Source organism: Carcharhinus amblyrhynchos, chromosome 20, assembly GCF_965287045.1.
Source record: "Carcharhinus amblyrhynchos chromosome 20, sCarAmb.v2.hapA, whole genome shotgun sequence".
In the NCBI taxonomy this organism is placed as follows: Eukaryota; Metazoa; Chordata; class Chondrichthyes; order Carcharhiniformes; family Carcharhinidae; genus Carcharhinus; species Carcharhinus amblyrhynchos.
In genome coordinates, this window is record NC_137343.1 from 11768286 (window position 1) to 11788711 (window position 20426).

General features: G+C 45.0%; 1 protein-coding gene across 1 annotated transcript in view; it reads right to left on the reverse strand.

Moving 5' to 3' along the window:
- Positions 1-1414: 1414 nt before the first annotated feature.
- The window catches only part of sez6l (seizure related 6 homolog (mouse)-like), a 252818-nt gene continuing 233806 nt past the window's right edge, over positions 1415-20426 (reverse strand). The window contains exons 13-17 of the mRNA XM_080208081.1: positions 14627-14821; positions 10438-10470; positions 6753-6867; positions 3824-3926; positions 1415-1614 (exon numbers count right to left, since the gene is read on the reverse strand). Of these exons, the coding sequence (XP_080064207.1) occupies positions 1585-1614; positions 3824-3926; positions 6753-6867; positions 10438-10470; positions 14627-14821 (476 nt within the window). The 3' untranslated portion in view covers positions 1415-1584. The remainder of the gene's footprint in view (positions 1615-3823; positions 3927-6752; positions 6868-10437; positions 10471-14626; positions 14822-20426) is intronic.

The following is a 20426-nucleotide window of genomic DNA, read 5'->3' on the forward strand; positions in this document are numbered from 1 at the left end:
CTAATGCCAATTCTTCACCTATCAGCCCACACAGAATATTGCCAAGGTCGTGCGGTCGAGTGAACACTAGTATACCAGCTTGTTCCTGTATATAGCCTCCTGTCCAGTGATCATAAGTGAGCCGATTCTACCCCCTCCCCCCTCACAAACCCCCTGACCTCGGAACCCAGAAACACCTCTGACTGGCGCTCACGCTCAAACTAGCTAGCACAGTGCAAACTGCGAGTGCAAATTGAATCTTCCTGACCCAAAGTTACTCACGGGGTAAATTCGCTACATCATTAGAGATAAACCACTCTATTTTTGAAAAGCTTGCTATTTAGTATTATACATTTGGGGTGTGGGGATAAATGTACATTTTTGATCGCAATGACGAATGCAACCGGGCTCAAATTCGAATTCTCCTGTGTGTAACTTTTACCAGAAGGATAAAACTCTTCATAAATAATTAGCAAGAGGTAAATGCAGAAAATGCTGCAGAATGTGGGCGTGCTGGTGTAATGTGCTTTGCTTATATAAGGGGAATATATGTAAACAGACCCACAGATACAAAAAATGTGCATGTTAGCACAGGTATGCATGAATTCTGCAGATGTACAGTAAGGGTACACATGCACAGATGCACACCACACACATTTAGTTAATGAATATACACAGACGCACAGTACATGCATGTATACACATGTATGTGCCTGCATATACATATTTACAGGGAAAGTGCATACACAGACTGTGTACAGTCAGGCAAAAACAGGGGGGGACATTTAGAAAATGTTTGTTAAGCGATTCACCCATCGGAGAATACGCCTGCCCTTATCAGAGGCTTAAAAGAGATGGAATACTCTTGATTCAATAGAGTTGTGAAAATATTCCTTGAGGTGATATTTCAAAAGAAAAGGGGATCCCGAATTTCCTGCTCGATGGGAGTGCTGCCACTTTGGACCCTCTTCCCTCCTGGCAATTCTGGTCATGTTAATGCCAGAGGATGCCAGTCTCCACACGCGTAGTGTGCCAGGGTGGGTGGGTTATACATTTTCTCACTGACTGATCCAAATGATGACTCCTCCAACTACCCTCGATAAGAATTAATAGAACTTCCCCGAGCCAGCAGTTTCTAGTCAGCGAGGTCACAGCGGACCACAAGGAATATTTTTCTTTGCAAAATACTTGTTAAAACAGAAATCGAAAAGATTGGGGAATTGCTTTGACCAAAAGTAAATCTCAATTTCCTGGTTCCCTTCAAGTAGTCAGTTTGGCTTCTGAATGAATTTTTCTTTTTATGTTACCTAAGTTGTTCAACCCAAGTGCTTTCTTTCGTTGTAGTTGGAGAATTTGAGGAGAATTTCCCAAGCTAAGCCTAAAAGATCCATTTTCAGGAACTATATATTGAAGGGTGGGGAGGGTTGTTGGGGGGGTGGGGGGAGAGCGGGAGGGAGGAGGGGTGCAGACGTGCTGAGTCAGGAATGTCGGAATTTCTATTCTGGATTTGAGAGCGCAGAGGAGCGTCGTTCTCTGGGTTGAGCGCTGAGAAGACCCTGGCCGTTTGCCGGAATTTCGCTATCCCGGCCTCTTCCATGGGCTTATTCATATGGAAACTTCGTATTCCCGAGTGTCCTGAAATCAAACAGAGGGGGAAAGGCACACCATTGAGTCTGGGGTCTTCTTTCTCCTGGACTCCAGCGACAATGACAAAACTGTTAAAACCATAGCATCCCTACAGTGCAGAAGGAGGCCATTCAGGCCATCCAGTCTACACCAACCACAATCCCACCCAAGCCCTATTCCTGCTACCCCTCATATTTACCCTGGTAAATCGCTGAGACTAAGGTCAATTTAGCATGGCCAATCAACCTAGTCTGCACATCTTTGGACCGTGGGAGGAAACCAGAGCCCCCGGAGGAAACCCACGCAGACATGGGGAGAATGTGCAAACTCCACACAGACAGTGACCTGAGGCCAGAATTGAACTCAGGTACCTGGCACTGTAAGACTGCGGTGTTAACTACCATGTTTAAGATTGGTTTTATACTGGGCGGCACCACAAACGCAAGAATGTCAAATTTCAAAAAAACACAACAATTGATACTACAAGAGAAAAGGGTGCTGATTGATTGGCGAGCCCTCTGATTGGCCAAGAAGTTGTCATGGAGGAAACAATAGGGGCCAATTGGCTCCCCAAGGTCCCAAATCAGAAGGAGTTTATTCGTTCAGTGAGGCAGTCTGGAACCAAACTGTAAAGCCTAGTAAAGTCCCGGGTCTAATCGCTGCTTTGAGCTGGGGCCAGTGAGCCATGCAAAGTGCCATTTTTCTTTATAGAATCTCTACTGTGCAGAAAGAAGCCATTTGGCCCATTGAACTTGCATCGATAACAATCCCACCCAGGCCCTATTCCCATAACCCCACATATTTACCCTGCTAATTCTCCCGACACTGAGGGGCAATTTAGCACAACCAATCCACCTAACCTGCACATCTTTGGACTGTGGGAGGAAACCCACGAAGACATGGGGAGGATGTGCAAACTCCCCACAGGCAGATACCCGATGCTGGAATTGAACCCAGGTCCCTGGCACTGTGAAGTAGCAGTGCTAACCACTGAGCCACTGTTGACTTTGACAGGGCTGGAAGAGCCTGTCTGTAGCCAAAAGTTCACCACCTCCACCTCGTGGTGGCTTATGCTGAGTATAAAACCAACCTTAAACATGGAAGGAAACTACCATCAAACTTTGAAGGAGCCTTAAGGTAATCATTGAGGTAACCAGCAAAAAAAAATCGAGATGAGAGGAGGTGAATTATATATAGCAAACTCTTATGATCTGGAATGTTGGCTAGAAATTTCTGCCCCCAGTAGTGTGTTTTCCGAGGCGGAGGTGGTGAGCTGTTAGCTACAGGCAGGATCATCTGGTCCTGCCAAAGTCAATAGTGGCACAGTGGCTCAGTGGTTAGTACTGCTGCCTCACAGGGCCAGGGACCCGGGTTCAATTCTGCCCTCAGGTCTCTACCTAAGGGGAGTTTGCACATTCTTCCTGTGTCTGCATGGGTTTCCTCCCACACTCAAAGGTGTGCAGGTTAGGTGGATTGGCCATGCCAAATTGCCCCTCAGTGTCAGGTGGATTAGCAGGGTAAATATGTGGGGTTATGGGAATAGGGCCTGGGTGGGATTGTTATCGATGCAGGTTTGATGGGCCAGATGGCTTTTTCTGCACTTTAGGGGTACTATAAAAAAAAATGGCACTTTGCATGGCTTGCTGGCCCCAGCTCAAAGCAACGATTAGACGCGGGACTTTGCTAGGCTTTACAGTTTGGTTCCACACTGCCTCACTGAGCAAATAAAAGTCTTCTGAACTATGACTTTAGGGAGCCAATTGGCCCCTATTGTTTTTTCCATGACAACTTCTTGGCCAATCAGGGGGCTTGCCAATCAATCAGCACCCTTTTCTCCTGTAGTACAAATTGTTGCGATTGTTTGAAATTTGGTATTCTTGTTTTTGTCCTGTTGAATGCAAGATGAAAAGCTTCGGCCACAAGTCTCTTTTCAGCAATGCAAAAGCCCAGTGAATTCCATTCTCCAACATTGTCATCCTTCACCTGAATGAACGTACAATTCTGACACCTTTCAAAAAAAACAGCTCCCACTGTAATTCCTAATGAGATACTGATAGATAAGTAAGTAAGAAATGTCTGACCATCTTTAAATGTTTCTTATTCCCCACCCCTCACCCCCCACTCCCAACCCCTAACCTCCAGTTTAAGATATAGACTGAGAGTGATACATAACCTAACCCCGTTCCTATACAACTAGTAGGAAAAAACAGCAACATACGCCTGTCTCGTAGATGGGATTGTCGAAGGCTGTTTCCACCGTGATTTGACTGTATGGATGCGAGGACATGAGAGGCAGACGCAAGTTTGAGTGATACCGGCACCTGGGACAGAGACAGAAAGAATTATTGAATAGGGGATAACAACAAACAATAAGACTGTTCATTAAGCTTTCACTATTCTGTTAAACACTAGGCTGTGCCCACTTTGCAGGTTTGGCCAGAGTGCGAGGTACAGCTTGCATAAAATGTACAAGTACAGAAGGAGACCATTCGGCCTATCTTGTCCATGTCGTCAATAAAGAGAAACCTAACCTTCCTGCATTTGTCCTGTACCCCTGCAGGTTAGATCTCTTCAAGGAGACTCCAACTAGTAGTTCTTACTATTTTAAAGTTTACTTGGTTCTCCCTCAACTATTATCACTTATAAGTTAGTATACTTCTATAGATTTATTTGCATAACACTATAAGAACTTGCAGAGTGTAAATTAAAAATGTATAATATGGTGAAGTATTGACAGTAGTTATAATGGAAATTGCACATTCATTGTCTTGCATGTGACCCATTACCATCACGGCATCTTTCTCAATAGAAAGCCATTTCATTTCATCAATGGCCAGTTATTTTGTGGTTAAAGACAATACAGGTTTATGCCCAATCTCTTGGCAGCAGTTATTATTCATTAGTCCTCTGCCAGTATTCTGTGCCACATTTATTCCAGCCAGATCATCATGTTACACAGGAACACAAGAAACAGGCACATGAGTAGATTAAATATCCTGTTGATTCTGCCATGCCAAATGATCATGGCTTCAATTCCATTTTCCCCTCCATTCCTTGTATCATTTAATTCCTTGAGAGACCCAAAGGTCTGTCTACTGCACCCACAAATGTCTTAATGTTGCAACATCCACAGCCCTACACCCTAGCTATGACTGTAACACTACATTCTGCACTCTCTCCTTTCCTTTTCTATGAATAGTGCGCTTTATCTGTATAGCACACAAGAAACAATACTTTTCAGTGCATCCTAGTACATGTGACAATAATAAATCAAATCAAATCAAATCCAAAGCCTTCTGTGATAGAGAACACCAAAGGTTTACAACATTTTGAGTGAAATAATTTCTCGTTTCAGTCCTGTATGATCAGCCCCTTATCCTGAGATTCTGCCTCTGTGTTTTAGATTATCTGACAATCTCTCGTCATGATGTGGAGATGCTGGCGTCGGACTGGGGTAAACACAGTAAGAAGTCTCTCAGCACCAGGTTAAAGTCCAACAGGTTTATTTGGTAGCAAAAGCCACTAGCTTTTGGAGTGCTGGCTGTCCCTTTGTCAGATGAGTGGGAGTTTGGTTTGTGATTAGAACTCCCACTCACCTGACGAAGAGGCAGCCAGCGCTCTGAAAGCTAGCGGCTTTTGCTACCAAATAAACCTATTGGTCTTTAACCCGGTGTTGTGAGACTTCTTACTGAATCTCTCATCATCCACCCTATTAAGCCGTTCATTGCAGGTTGACTATCAGGCGACAAGGACTATTCTCTTCACGATTCCGGCCAGGAGCCTGGGAATAGCTGGTGAGGTGGCTTAGAGAGAGACAGGTCGCTACGAGAAAAAGGAATTTGAATAAACCCAGCAATGTGCTCAAAAAGTGTTTGCACTGCCGGAATTATTTGGCAGGACCTTGGCAGTGCTGCCCTGGCTGATTATCTAGACTTATGATCATCTGTTGCGTGTTGCCGAACTTTTCCACCAGGAGGGACCAGTGTCTACAACCAGCTGGGCAATAAGAAATGCCAGTGGAGGCAAAGCTGTGGCTAATTGGTGGCCCTCTTGTCTCTGAGCCACATGTTCCATGTCCCACTGCAGGGCTTGAGTGCATAATAATGAAGGTTGACACTCCAATGCAGTACTGAGGGAGCACAGCACTGTTGGAAGTGCTGTCTTTGGGATGAGACATTAAATTCAAGCCCAAATTCAGATGGATGTGAAAGATTTCATGGTACGACTTCGAAGAAGAGCAGGAGAGTTATTCCTAATGTCCCGGCCAATGCTTATCTCTCAATCAGCATCACATAAACAGATTATTTGGTCATTATTGCATTGTTATCCAAATTCATTAAAAATAAGTTAGTGGAATACTGATATCAGTCTGTTTATTACTGTCACTAGTAGGCTTACATTAACACCGCAATGAAGTTACTCAGAAAATCCCTTAGTCGCCACGCTCCGGCACTTGTTTGGGTACACAGAGGGAGTATTTAGCATGGCCAATGCACTTAGTCAGCCCCTCTGGATGCTTTTGTACCTCGCCCCTCTCATCTTAAACCTATGCCCTCTAGTTTTAGACTCCCCTACCTTTGGGAAAAAATATTGACTATCTGTTTGATGCCCCTCATTATTTTATAGACCCCTATAAGATCACCCCTTATAGGTGATACCCAATACACTCTTACACTCCAGGGGAAAAAGTCCCACTCTGTCCAGCCTCTCCTTATAACTCAAAGCATTAAGTCCTGGTAGCATTCTAGTAATTTTTCTCCGTACTCTTTGTAGTTAAATAATATCCTTTCTATAAAAGAGTGGCCAAAACTGTGCACAGTATTCCAAGTATATACGCAAGTGTGTATTCCAAGTGTATACTGTACACAGTATTACCAATGTCTTGTACAGCTTCAAGAAGATGTCCCAACTCCTGCATTTGATGGTGAAGGGGCTGTAATTAGTCACGTCGTGTTAGTGTGTGACTTGGAGGGGAACTTGGATGAGGTGGGGTAGTGTTTGGTGTACCCATGCACCTGTTGCCCTTGTCCTTCTGTGTGGTGGAAGTTGTGGCTTTGGGAGTTGATACTGAGAAAGCCTTGGCGAATTTGCGCTGTTACTAAATACCACAATATTGAGAGGAGACCAAAGGATTATTACTCACTTACCTGGTAACATAAATGTAGGCGCTTCCCAGCAGGATGGAGATGATGAGGATGGGGATGAATATCGCCAGAGCCATATTCCCGCCTTCCATTGACGTCTCTACAGCTGTCTCTGACACTGGAGAGGAAGCAACTGAGAAGTGACTTTATTATTTCAAAGCTCTCTCACAGGCGTTTTCCGTTTTCTCCCTGTCTTTCCCTGAAAGCACTCACTCCTGCTGCAGCATGGTTCTGGTTCTGTTCGGTGTGCTGGTCCAACCTGGCACTTTGGACATTTTGCTCATTCCTTGCAAAGTGGGCCAAAATTTTCCCACCCTTCCTGTCGGTGGAATCTTCTAGTGTCCCCCAGTGGTGATTCCCCATGGAGCATTCCCCAGCAGCAAGGGAGGGTGGGGCTTGGGGGAGGGGTGGTTAGTGTTGTGTGTGCACTGCATGCAACATTGGACATTAATAGAACCAGACGATCCCATCGTCAGCCAATGGTGGGCTGCATCCAGCTTCAGGAAGTACTCCGCGAGGGGTTGGGGGACAGAAAATCCTGTCCTGTCCTCACTTCAGAAGGATGTTGAATGAGTCTTGTGTAAATCTCACTTAATAGGAGGTGGTTTGGAAGTGACTTTAGCCGCATCAATATAGTATTAACCTCTCAGGCTCCTTTGCTTTGATCTTGATCAAAATGTAACGTTACAGTCATAGCTAGGGGTGGCACAGTGGCACATTGGTTAGCACTGCTGCCTCGCAGTGCCACGGGCCCTGATTCAATTCCTGGCTTGGGTCACTGTCTGTGTGGAGTCTGCATTTTGTCCCTGTATCTGCATAGATTTCCTCCAGGTGCACAGGTTTCTTCCCACAGTCCAAGGCTGTGCAGATTGGGTGAATTGGCCATACTAGATTGTCCCTTAGTGTCAGGAGGACTAGCGAGGGTAAATGCACGAGGTCATAGGGATAGGGCTTGAATGGGATTGTGGCTGGGGCAGACTCGATGGGCCGAATAGGCTCCTTCTATGCTGTAGGATTCTATGTGTTTTGTTATTATTTTTAGATGGCTGTAGACATTAAGTTAGTGACAGGCTGACAGTGATAGCATTACCTGGTTTTGCTTTTCATTGACTTCAGGGCAAAAGAATCTGAGAAAAGTGCTACATCAATTATTCCAGATCATTTTCCTTCCTCTAGTCTAGGGAGTCTGAGGGCAAATGCAGTGGTCCAAATAGAGTGCGAATGCAGTGTGGAATGGAATTTGAAACTTCCCCTTCCTAGCCTATGTCTAGTAGAACACTCAGCACTGCATTTATTCAATAAATCAGCAAGGCAATTCAAAATGATTTTCCTGGTTTCCATTACACCTGCTGCATCCCTGACTACCAACTCTGAGCACTGTTATTATCCTGTTTACACTGTGGCCTGTGCAAAAACTGAGTGCACAGCCTTGCTTAGACGTCAGCTCTGTCCTGCTCTAACCAAGGCTGCAAGAAACTACAAAGAGTGGTGAATGAAGCCCAGTCCATCACACAAACCGGTCTCCCATCCATTGATTCCATCTACACGTCCAGCTGCTTTGAAAAAGCAGCCAGCACAATCAAGAACCTCATGCACCCTGGACATTCTCTCTTAAGAACATTAGAACTCTTCCACCTTCTTCCATTGGGAAAAAGATACAAAAGCCTGTGGCCACATACCAACTGACTCAAGAATACCTTCTTCTCTGCTGCCATCAGGCTTTTGAATGGACTACCTCATATTAAATTGTCCTTTCTCAACACCTTAGTTATAACTGTAACACTACATTCTGCACTCTCTCCTTTCCTTCTCTATGAACGGTATGTTTTGTCTGTATAGGGCACAAGAAACAACACTTTTCACTGTATACTAATATGTGACAATAATCAATCAAATCAAATGAATAACATTAGGTCCTGAGTGTGACATTTCAGCAAGTACGGGTTGTGTACAAAAGAGGGAGAGGTGATGTTGTGGAGGGAGGGATGTTGGCTACATGGGTCTGAAGCCATCAAGCCACCCGAATTGGCACAAAGTGGCCAGGATCGTTCTTGAAGTCCACAGCAAGAGTGGTGTGGAGGAGAAAATAACATCATTCTCACTACAGAGGAGGCTTGATTTTTGCATTGGCAAAAGTGAGGTAGTTAGATAAGCTTGGAAAAATATTGCTCTGTTCTGAGACAACTTGATTGGACAGCATAAGTAATGCTTTACTCTGTCTTAAACCCCATGCTTTGGAGATTTGATTTGATTTTGATTTATTATTGTCACACGTACTAACATACAGTGAAAAGTATTGCTTCTTGCGCGCTATACAGGCAAAGCATATCATTCATAGAGAAGGAAACGAGAGAGAGCAGAATGTAGTGTTACAGATCAACTTAATGCAAGGTAAATCCATTCAAAAGTCTGACAGCAACAGGGAAGAAGCTGTTCTTGAGTCGGTTGATACGTGACCTTAGGCTTTTGTATCTTTTTCCTGACGGAAGAAGATGGAAGAGAGAATGTCTGGGGTGCGTGGGGTCCTTAATTATGCTGGCTGTTTTGACAAGGCATTGGGAAGTGTAATCAGAGTCGATGGATGGGAGGCTGGTTTGTGTGATGGATTGGGTTACATTCACGATTTTTTGTAATTCCTTTCAGTCTTGGGCAGAGCAGGAGCCATACCAAGCTGTGATAAGGAAGAATGCTTTCTATGGTACATGTGTAAAATTTGTTGAGAGTCATAGCTGACATGCCAAATTTCCTTAGCCTTCCGAGAAAATAGTGGCATTGGTGGGATTTTTTAACTATAGTGTCAGCATGGGGAGATCAGGACAGGTTGTTGGTGATCTGGACACCTAAAAATTTGAAGCTCTCCACCTTTTTTACTTCATCCCCATTGATGTAGACAGTGGCATGTTCTCCTTTACACTTCCTGAAGTCAATGACTATCTCCTTCGTTTTGTTGACATTGAGGGAGAGATTATTGGTGTTGTACCAGTTTATCAGAATCTCTACCTTATTCCTGTACTCTGCCTCACCGTTGTTCAAGATCCAACTCACTACAGTGGTGTTGCTGTATGATAGGAGAGTATGATAGAGCACTTTGGGTGGAGCTATACACGCAGCCCATGCTCTATCTAGCCCATAGACGGCACTTTACTCGACATCCAACTCATGCTATACCTGAGCTCGGATGGTTTGGCAGGGCAATGCTGAAGGCGCTGAGTATTACTTAGAACCCATCAAGCCTGGAAGAGCTTGATGCTATTGGAGAAGATGGGGATCCTGCATTTATCACATGTTATTCCTGACCTGAAAATGTTTGATACGACCTTGTGGAGAGACTTTCATTCTGCATCCAAACCATATTATATGTGATCCAGGAGAATTTGCTTGGGTAATATTGAGGGAACAATGCTTTGCATCTAATAATGCAATCCCTGTCTTAGGGGAGCTTAATGCAGACATTGGATGCCAAAAATGAAGGAAAAATCAATTAATCGTGACTCAGAAATTATTTCACATACCAAAATACTTCTCATAAAAATCTATCTTGAACAGCTTAAGAAGCAATGTTCCTGACTAGAATAGCATAATTTTATCACAATCATGAAAGCTGGCAATGAGTGGCATTCCACATTCATGCCCACCCAGTTATTAAATCTTTTTATAGTCAGTCCCACAGAGACAGTTATCAGCTTACCTTCCAATGAGTGTTCAAATCCGTACTGAGCAGCTGAAAATAAAAACAAGCATCAGCTTTAAAAAAAAACACTTGTGCAGGTTGTGTATTTCTCTGTAAGGACTAGCTCGCCAGGCCAATCCTGTAAGTCCATATCATGGCGCAATGTCATGCATTTTTGAAGTACATTCTGCCCAAACACCACATTTTACTTGATGTGGAGATGTTGGTGTTAGACTGGGGTGGGCACAGTAAGAAGTCTCACAACACCAGGTTAAAGTCCAACAGGTTTATTTGGTAGCACGAGCTTTCGGAGCGCTCTCCTTCATCAGGTGTTGTGAGACTTTTTACTGTGCCCACATTTTACTTAACAGACCCAGCCTGAGTGGATCCCGATGTGATGGTACTGTGCCTTCAAGAAATTTTTTTTCATCTTTCTTGCAAGGGGTATGTTTAGTAGTCAACTTTGGTTTACGTGGTGCCAATTTGTCTGCAACCAGGCAGATCACATGCTGAGAATGCAGGAGAATAATTGATCCTAGATATTGGAATGTTTGTTTTTAATCTGAGCTAATGCATTTTTTTGTTTATGTTTGTTCCCCCAGCCCCCAGGGGTTTCAGAGTAGGATATTGATTAGGCTGATTGATAGAGACATAGTCATATGAAGGGGAGGAGCCAAGTTTACAGAGAAATGCAGGCAGTTTCTGCTTGGGTTTACAAAGAGTAAGAGGTGTCTTTCTCTCTCTTTCTTGAGGCTGTCAGAAGACAGGTATCTCTCTGTATCTCCTTCCAGAAGTGTTTAAAGGCTCCAGGATTGCTAACAAGTAAAATACAGGCTCATGTATGTGTTGTCTGCTAACTGATTTTGAAGACGAGTTTAAGTCTATGAAGAATATTGCTTAAATTAGAACTAATAGAGATAAATTAGCAGTTAAGAATTGTATCTTGTTATTTTTAAGCATTTCAATTGAAAGAAGTTAAGCTAATTTATTTGTTGCATTTAAATATATTGCTAAAATAAAGTTTGTTTTAATAAAAGGTTCCTAATATGTCAGTAGAATCATACCTGCAGTGAAACATCTTATCCTCACGCTAAAAGCAAAATAAGAAATAATTGGGGTCTAATCTAACTTCACAATATACCTTGAGGTTTTTGATCTGGTCCCTAAGACTGAGCAAAACCAAATCACTCGTTACACGCTCAGGAACACAAACATGGACATCATATTGCTTAAGTGTTTGGTGATGCATGTTGTGTGTGAGTTGGTCAGTTAGTAACACTCAGACAGAAGATAATAAGCTCGTCAGTCACTCCAGAGACTTGAGTGCAAAACTGCTGGCTAACATTTCAGTGCAAAACCAAGACTAGTTACAGATTTGGAAGCACCGTCTTTCAATTGAGAGGTTAAATCTCAGACGGGCATCAAAATTCCTAAGGTATTATTTCGAAAAAGAGCAGGAAAACTCTCCCCGATGTCTCGACTGATACATATTCCTCAAGCACCATCACAGAAACAGAGTATCAGGCCATTATTGCATTGCTGCTTCTTAGAGCTTGCTGTGTGCAAATTGTTTTCCATCTTTCAACAGTGATTACACTCCAAAGATACTTCACTAGCTGTAAAGCATTTTGTGATTCCTGATGTCATGAAAGGTGCCATGTAAAGGCAAGCCTTTGTTTCCGCATGTCAATGTAGTTTTACAAAGTGCTGTTTCCATAGGATCAGAGAATCCTTACAGTGCAGAAGGGGCCATTCGGCCCATCGAGTCTGCATCGACTCTCTAAAAGAACATCCCACCCATGCCATCCCCTCTGTAATCCCATGCATTTTATATGGCTAATCCCCCTGTCTTTGGACACCAAAGGGCAATTTAGAACAGACAATCCACCTACCCTGTACATTTTTGGACTGTGGGAGGAAGCTGGAGCACCCAGAGGAAACCCACGCAGACGCAGGGAGAACGTGCAAACTCTACACAGTCAGCCAAGGCCAGAATTGAATCCGGGTCCCTGGCGCTGTGAGGAAGCAGTGCTAACCACTGTGCCTACCCTGCATTGTTCCCCACACCCCTTAATCTTCTTCCTTCTTTGAAAGCTTTTCCTCTAGTGTCCTATCATTCTTCAACTGGTAACAGGATGGCAGTATCTCACCTGAATGTTTCATATGAGAGCCTGCGGAGAGAGTTCTGAGAAACACATTGATTGTGGTGTATTTGGTAAGTAGGTTTTTGTTTGTTCAACAGGTGGGTTGAACTTTCAATGCAGTGTTTATTGCTTTCTCTGAATGCTCTGAGTGCATCAAGAGCCAAGCCTATGGTATGGGACTACCCTGACATGTAGACGGAATGGCTGATAATTCTTTCCTTCTTTGCATGTCGCTGTAGGTGGTTGCAAAATGATTGACTGCCACTTAAACAATGTTTTCTTTCTGTTCTGACACTTCACTCATCTTCTTTAAGGTTAGACTTACTGCAGGCCATTCAAAATGGGCCATCTCGCTGGGCTTTCTTCCCTTTAGCCTTTCAAGGTAATATGAAACACTTTTAAAAGTTTAGCAAACTAGCCTCATGAGGTCCTGAAAGCTCCCCACATCAACGCTTTCCTAACAGAGGAATGGTACAAAGCCCTCTCACTGTTCAAACAAAAAGAACTCCACAATTGAATATTCTCTCCCCCCTCTCCCAGCCGTGTAAAATAGAACCTTATTTTACACTGTACAATACAAATCTCTGTTGCCAATTCTCCATGCAACCTCTGTACCCTAGAAATTATAGGCAAATCTCCTTTCTTTCATTCATTCATGGGACATGGGTGTCACCAGTTGGCCAGCAATGTACTGCCCATCCCTAGTTGCCTTTCAGAAGGTGGTGGTGTGCTGCCTTCTTGACAACAGAGTGGATTGCTAGGCCATTTCAGAGGACAGTTGAGAATCGACCACATTGCTGTGACTCTGGAGTCACATGAAGGAAGTCAATCATTTTGCAACCACCCGCAGCGATACGCAAAGGAGGGAAGATTTATATCTCGAAACCTATATCTGTGACGCATTAGCTGACTCAATCCCAAATGAGGTACATACTCAAAATCAGTTTTAAAACTAAGTCAATGAGAGCGGGTAAGGACTTAAGAACATAAGAAATAGGAGTAGGAGTAGGCCAACTAGCCCTTCGAGCCTGCCCCGCCATTCAATAAGATCATGGCTGATCTGTTGTGGCTCAGTTCCACATTCCCGCCCTCTCCCCATAATCCTTAATCCCCTCTCGGACATTGGTGAACCAGATGGGTTTTTCTGACAATCGGCAATGGTTTCATGGTCATCTGTGGATACTTAATTCCAGATTTTTAAATTATTTTAAACTCAAATTTCACCATCTGCCGTGGCGAGATTCAAACTCGAACTCCCCGGAACATTAGCTGAGTTTCTGGATTAATAGTCTAGTGATAATACCTCTAGGCTGTTGCCTCCCCCTCTTGATTCTGGTGCTCTATTGTTCTGGCTACATGTTGGGAGCCTTGCCAGTAGTATTGGGAATCCTGAGCCAGCACAGAACATAAGAACATAAGAACATAAGAAATAGGAGCAGGAGTAGGCCATCTAGCCCTTTGAGCCTGCCCCACCATTCAATAAGATCATGGCTGATTTGTCGTGGCTCAGTTCCACATTCCCGCCCTCTCCCCATAACCTTTAATCCCCTCTCTCATCAAAAACCCATCAACCCGCGTCTTAAAAATATTTAGCGAGGTAGCCTCCACCACTTCAACGGGCAGAGAATTCCAGAGATTCACCACCCTTTGAGTGAAGAAATTCTTCCTCAACTCCGTTCTAAACCGCCCCCCCTTTATCTTGAGGCTGTGCCCCCTAGTCCTACTGTCCTTTCTGAGCGGGAAGAGTCTCTCCACCTCTATCCTATCCATCCCATTCATCATCTTATATGTCTCAATGAGATCTCCCCTCATTCTTCTAAACTCTAACGAGTACAAGCCTAGTTTATTCAGCCTCTCCTCATAGCTCAACCCCCTCAACTCCGGTATCAGCCTAGTAAACCTCCTCTGCACTCCCTCCAAGGCCAAAATATCCTTGCGTAAGTACGGCGCCCAAAACTGCACACAGTACTCCAGCTGCGGCCTCACCAATGCCCTATACAGCCGCAGCAAGACCTCCCTACTTTTATATTCAATCTGAGCATCAAATGGTAATAATGCCTTACCTTTACAGAGAGGCAGTGGACCACTCCAGTGAGATGGATGAGCTATGATGCACCTGATGGTGACCTCCCCAACCAGCTCGAACCCTTCATAACACATGAATGTCAACGTCTCTCCCGGCAGGTACAGCCGCTTGTACAGAATCTGGTAACCATTTTCTGGTAGTCCTGGGTTCTCACATGCTACAGATTCCTCGGCTGAAAAAGAAAGAGGCAGAGGGATATCACAAGCAGGAAGAAGTAATAAGAAAAGCTTTCATTTACATTTTTAAGATCCATTCACTGGATTAGCCAGCATTTATTGCCTATCCATTGCTGCCCTTGAGAAGATAGTAATGAGCTGCCTTCTTGAACCCCTGCAGTCCCTGAGGTGTAGGTACACCCATAGTGCTGTTAGGGAGGGAGTTCCAGGATATTGATCCTTATAGCGCCTTGCTTTGAGGTTTCAAAGTGCTTGACAGCCAATCAAGTACTCTTGAAGTGTAAGTCACTGTAATGTAAGGAACACAGCAGCTAATTTGGGCACAGCAAGATCCCACAAACAACATGGCAGTGAAGAGGCCATTTGTTTTTGATGATGTTGGCTGAGGGATAAGTTTTGCCCTGGGCCACACTGGGGAGGGCTTGCTTGTTTGTGTTGTGGGATTAGCTTTTACATTCATCCGAGAGGGCAGTTTAACGTCTCACTCAAGACGTGGGTTGTATTTCTCACCTGCATCTACAGACCATCACCATTTTGGGACCAATACTCATCCTGACAAAATATGACCATTGTATAGATGAAATATATCCCACAATGCTTGTTCTGCACTTCCCAGTAAGCTCTGAATGGTGGCAGGAGCTGTAATTCTGCTGGAGTGTCTCCTGGCCCCCTGTCACTCTTCCAATAGAAATGGAAAGGGGCAAAGAGAGAGAGAGACAACCTAACTGGTTCAGGCTGATCATTGCCAATGGGCAATTCTGCTGGCTAGGAGTGGCATGGTGGCAGCACAGTGGTTAGCGCTGCTGCCTCACAGCTCCAGGGACCTGGGTTCGATTCCCAGCTTGGGTCACTGTCTGTGTGGAGTTTGTACGTTCTCCCCATGTCTGTGTGGGTTTCCTCTGGGTGCCCCGGTCTCCTCCCACAGTCCAAGCATTGCCATTTAGTGTCCCCAGGATGTGTAGGTTAGAAGAGTAAATGTGTGGTGTTGTGGGGATAGGGCCTGGAGTGGGATTGTCGTCAGTGCTGACTTGATGGACCGAATGGCCTCCTTCTGCACTGTAGGGTTCCTAAGCCCAGCTGGAAGATTGCACAATTTCATGGCCAAACATTGTGAGTGCAGAACCAATGTTAAGTTTTTTCCTCTATATTCATTTAGGGGATGTGGGCATTTATTGTCCATCCCTAACTGCCTTCCATTTCAGAGGGCTTTTTGAGAGTCAAGTACATTGCTGTGGCTCTGGAGTCACATGTAGGCCAGACCAGGCAAGGACAGCAGATTTCCCTCCCTAAAGGGCATTAGTGAACTAGATGGATTTTTATTTTATAAAGTTGGAAGCTTATTTATTTGTCACAAGTAGGCATACATTAACACTGCAATGAAGGGTACTGTGAAAATCCCCTAGTTGCCACACTCCAGCACCTGTAACACTGAGGGAGAATTTAGCATGACCAATGCACCAACATGCACATACTTGGACTGTGGGAGGAAACTGGAGCATCCGGAGGAAACCCACGCAGACATGGGGAGAACATGCAGTCTCCACACTGATAGGCTAGAATTGAATCTGGGTCCCTGGTACTGTGAGGTAGCAGTGCTAACCACTGTATCAGACTATCAATAATGGTTTCATGGTCATCATCAGACTTTTTAAAATTCCAGATTTTATTGAATTCACATTTCACCATCTGCTATGATGGGATTCGAACCCAGACCTCCAGGTCCAGCTCTGGTTGTCTGGATTTCTAGTCCAATGACATCACCACTGTACCACCGTCTCCCCAATGCTGTTGGTGCCAAGGGCTCAGTTGGTAAATCCCCAATGCCAGTGATGAGCTGAGTGAACCTTATGGGTGGAAGTACAATTGACCATCTAAGCTTACGTTGGCCGGAATTCTCCAATCTGGTACATCCCGTACCCGCTGCCGGTGAGAAGGGAGAATTTGGTGCTCAGCCAAATCTCCATTCACTGCAGCAGGACTGGAGAATCCCAGCCGTGGAGAATTACGGCCTTTATCTCAGGCTTACAATAACCCGTGGGCAGGGACTGGGGAGAGAATGAGCCCATCGAGTCTGTATCGGCTACAATCCCACCCAAACCCTATTCCCGTAACCCCACACATTCACCCTGCGAATCCCCCTGATGCTTGTGGTCAATTTAGCATGGCCAGTCAACCTAACTCGCACATCTTTAGACTATGGGAGGAAACTGGAGCGCCTGGAGGAAACCCACACAGACGTGGGGAGAAACTGCAAACTCCACACAGACAGTAATCCAAGGCCAGAATTGAACCTGGGTCCCTGGCGCTGTGAGACAGCAGTGCTAACCACTAGGCCACCGTGCTATCCAAATGTTATATACTTCAATCAAGTCACCCCATTCACCAGTCATTGTGAAAGTTATCTCGTTTAATTTCCAGTGCACACTGTTTGATATCCCTTTAAAATAAGGCCTGCTTTCTTCAGATTTACAATCTCATTAATTCATGTGCCTGCTGCATATTTTCCCCCTTGCGTTTGAGGGACGCTGTGGTGACAGCAAGGCGAACAAGGCCACAGGGTCCCTGGTGCCTGGTGCCAATGCTGCGCACAATCAGCCACAGAGAATGACAGGCGGTGACGGGAGTCTCATTGACTTCCCTCCTCTCTGAGGTACTGCAATCCGCTTTGCCATCTGGATAAACAGGTCATAGCCGTGGAAGTTAAATCTGAATGACAGGCTGTCGTGGGAGCGCAGGCCCAGTGCCATCTGGCTGGCCAGGCTACCCTGTCAACAACTTGGCAGGATGGTACACATTGTCTGGAGTGGATGGGAGGCGGGCGAGTTGGGGGGGGGTTGGGTTGGGCAGTCACCCTTGACCTTTCTACCTCTGTCCAGCTGAGCGGTCACACAGAGGCTTTAATCAAAGACGAGGGGGCGGTGGAGGGTGGGGGCTTGTGACGGACTGCAATAGAAGTCTAGGTGCTGGTCCCAGCGACTGTGAAGAGGCCTTGGTGTGACTGACTACCCCACGTGGAGAGATACACAGTGACATATGGCTCCTTTGATGTATGTTGAGGAGAGAGGCAACGTCCCAAAGGGAAAGTTTTATTTTAATATTAATTTGACTAAACCCATGGATGTTGGGACACATATTTTTATTTGTCCCAGAATGATTCCGTAAATCCACATTTCCCAGCAAAGATCATTACCCCCTGAACACTGTACCTTATACAGACATGGACCCGTGATTATCTGTTCAGGAACTGCATCAGATTACATTCATTACTTGTGTATAGCTGATACAAACAACCGTGCTTTGAAATGTCCTGAAACATCCCGACCTGGGGGTGAGGTGTTGATACCGAGGCATTAGGAAAGCCCACATTTTTTGAGCCCAGGTTAGGTGTCAGCCTGACCAGCGACGTGGGCCCCAAACCCCAGCAGAGTTGGCAAACGAGATTCCTGTCGGCTAGACTCATTCAAAAATTTCCCTCCCCCCTCGCCGGTGATCTAATGAGGTTCCCGGTGGGAGGTTTGCTGATGACACCATAGTGGGTCGGATCTCAAATAATTACAAGACACAGTACAGGAATGAGATAGAGAATCTGGTAAGCTGGTGCGCGATAATAATCTCTCCCTCAATGTCAACAAAATGAAGGAGACTGTCATCGACTTCAGGAAGCGCAAAGGAGAACATGCCCCTGTCTACATCAACGGGGATGAAGTAGAAATGGTCGAGAGTTTCTAGGTGTCCAGGTCACCGACGACCTGTCCTGGTCCCTCCATGCCGACACTATAATTAAGAAAGCCCACCAATGCCTCTACTTTCTCAGGAGGCTAAAGAAATTCAGCATGTCCATTACAACTCTCACCATTTTTTACACAGGCACCATAGAAAGCATCCTTTCCAGATGCATCACAGCTTGGTATGGTTCCTACTCTGTCCAACTCTGCAAGAAACTACAAAGGGTCGAGAACAAAGCCCAATCCATCACTCAAACCAGCCTCCCATCCACTGACTCTGTCTACACTTCCCACTGCCTTGGAAAAGCAGCCAGCATTATCAAGGACCCAAGGCATCCCAGACATTCTCTCTTCCACCTTCTTCCATCAGGAAAAAGATACAAAAGTCTGAGGTCACATACCAACCGATTCAAGAACAGCTTCTTCCCTGCTGCCATCAGACTTTTGAATGGACCTACCTTGCACTAAGTTCTACACCCTAAATATGCCTATAACACTACATTCTGCACCCTCTCCTTTCCTTCTCCCCTATGTACTCTATGAATGTTATGCTTTGTCTGTATAGCTCACAAGAAACAATACTTTTCACTGTATTCCAATACGTGACAATAATAAATCAAATCAAATCAAGAACCTGATTTCAATAAATTTGAATATCATTAAAGAGCTTCTCAGACACATGATCACTCCCTCCCTATTTATTCATACCTGAAGTCACGTTGGTGAAGTTTATAACAACCACATGTAAACGGGAATCAGGCAAGGGGAGCCCGCCAGGGACACCAACTTAAATATAGACCGGACAGTGCCCTGACACTGTACCTCAACATAGATTGGCACTACCCTGGTACAATTGGCACTACCCCAACACAGTTTTAACAAGAGTCTAAAGGAAGATAGTGAGAAAGGGATGGAGAGATTGGGTGGAGGGGGGTGGGTGGGATTCCAGAGCATAGGGGCTAGGCTGCTGAAGGTATGGCAACCGATGATGGAGTGCTGAAAACCTTGGGAAGCGAAAGATGTCAAAATTGGAGAAACGCCGTGATCACACTGTGGGAGATTAGAAAGATAGAGCGGTGTGTGGTCATAGCAGATTGGGGAGAACAAAGGTGGGTTTATTGAAACTTTAGTGGTAAGAAGAAGTTATCCAAAGGCACACGGTAAGAAAGCGATAGTGATCCACTTCCCAGTGCCTCAAAGGTGCATTAAAATGGAATTGTATAAAACACTCATTATGCCACAGCTGGAGTACGCTGTGCAGTTCTGGTCTTCATGCTATATAGGAGGGATATGATGGCACTAGAGAGGCCGCAGGGGAGATTTACATGGATGGAGTTTGCACATTCTCCCCGTGTCTGCGTGGGTTTCGTCCCATACTCCAGGGATGGTGCAGGTTAGATGGATTGATCGTGCTGCATTGCCGCCTAGTGTCCAAAAGATGTGTAGGTTAGATGGATCAGCCATAGTGAATGTACGGGGTTATGGAGATAGGACGGGGGAGGGATCCTGGGTAAGACATTCTGACAGAGAATCGGTGCAGACTTGATGGGCCAAATGGCCTCCTTCTGCACTGTAGGGATTCTATGATTCTATGTCACCTGGGCTGGAGTGTTTCAGCTATGAAGAGAGGTTGGTTAGGTTGTTCTCCTGAGAGCAGAGAAGGCTGAGGGGGGTGGGGGGGGCCTGATTGAAGTGTACAAAAGTATGAGAGAAAAAAGATACAGTAGAAAGGAAGGAACTTTTCCTCTTAGTAGAGGGGTTACAATAATAGAGATTTAAGATAAGGGGCAGGAGGTTTACAGAGGATTTAAGAAAAACCATTTTCACCTAAAGAACAAAGAAATTTACAGCACAGGAACAGGCCCTTCGGCCCTCC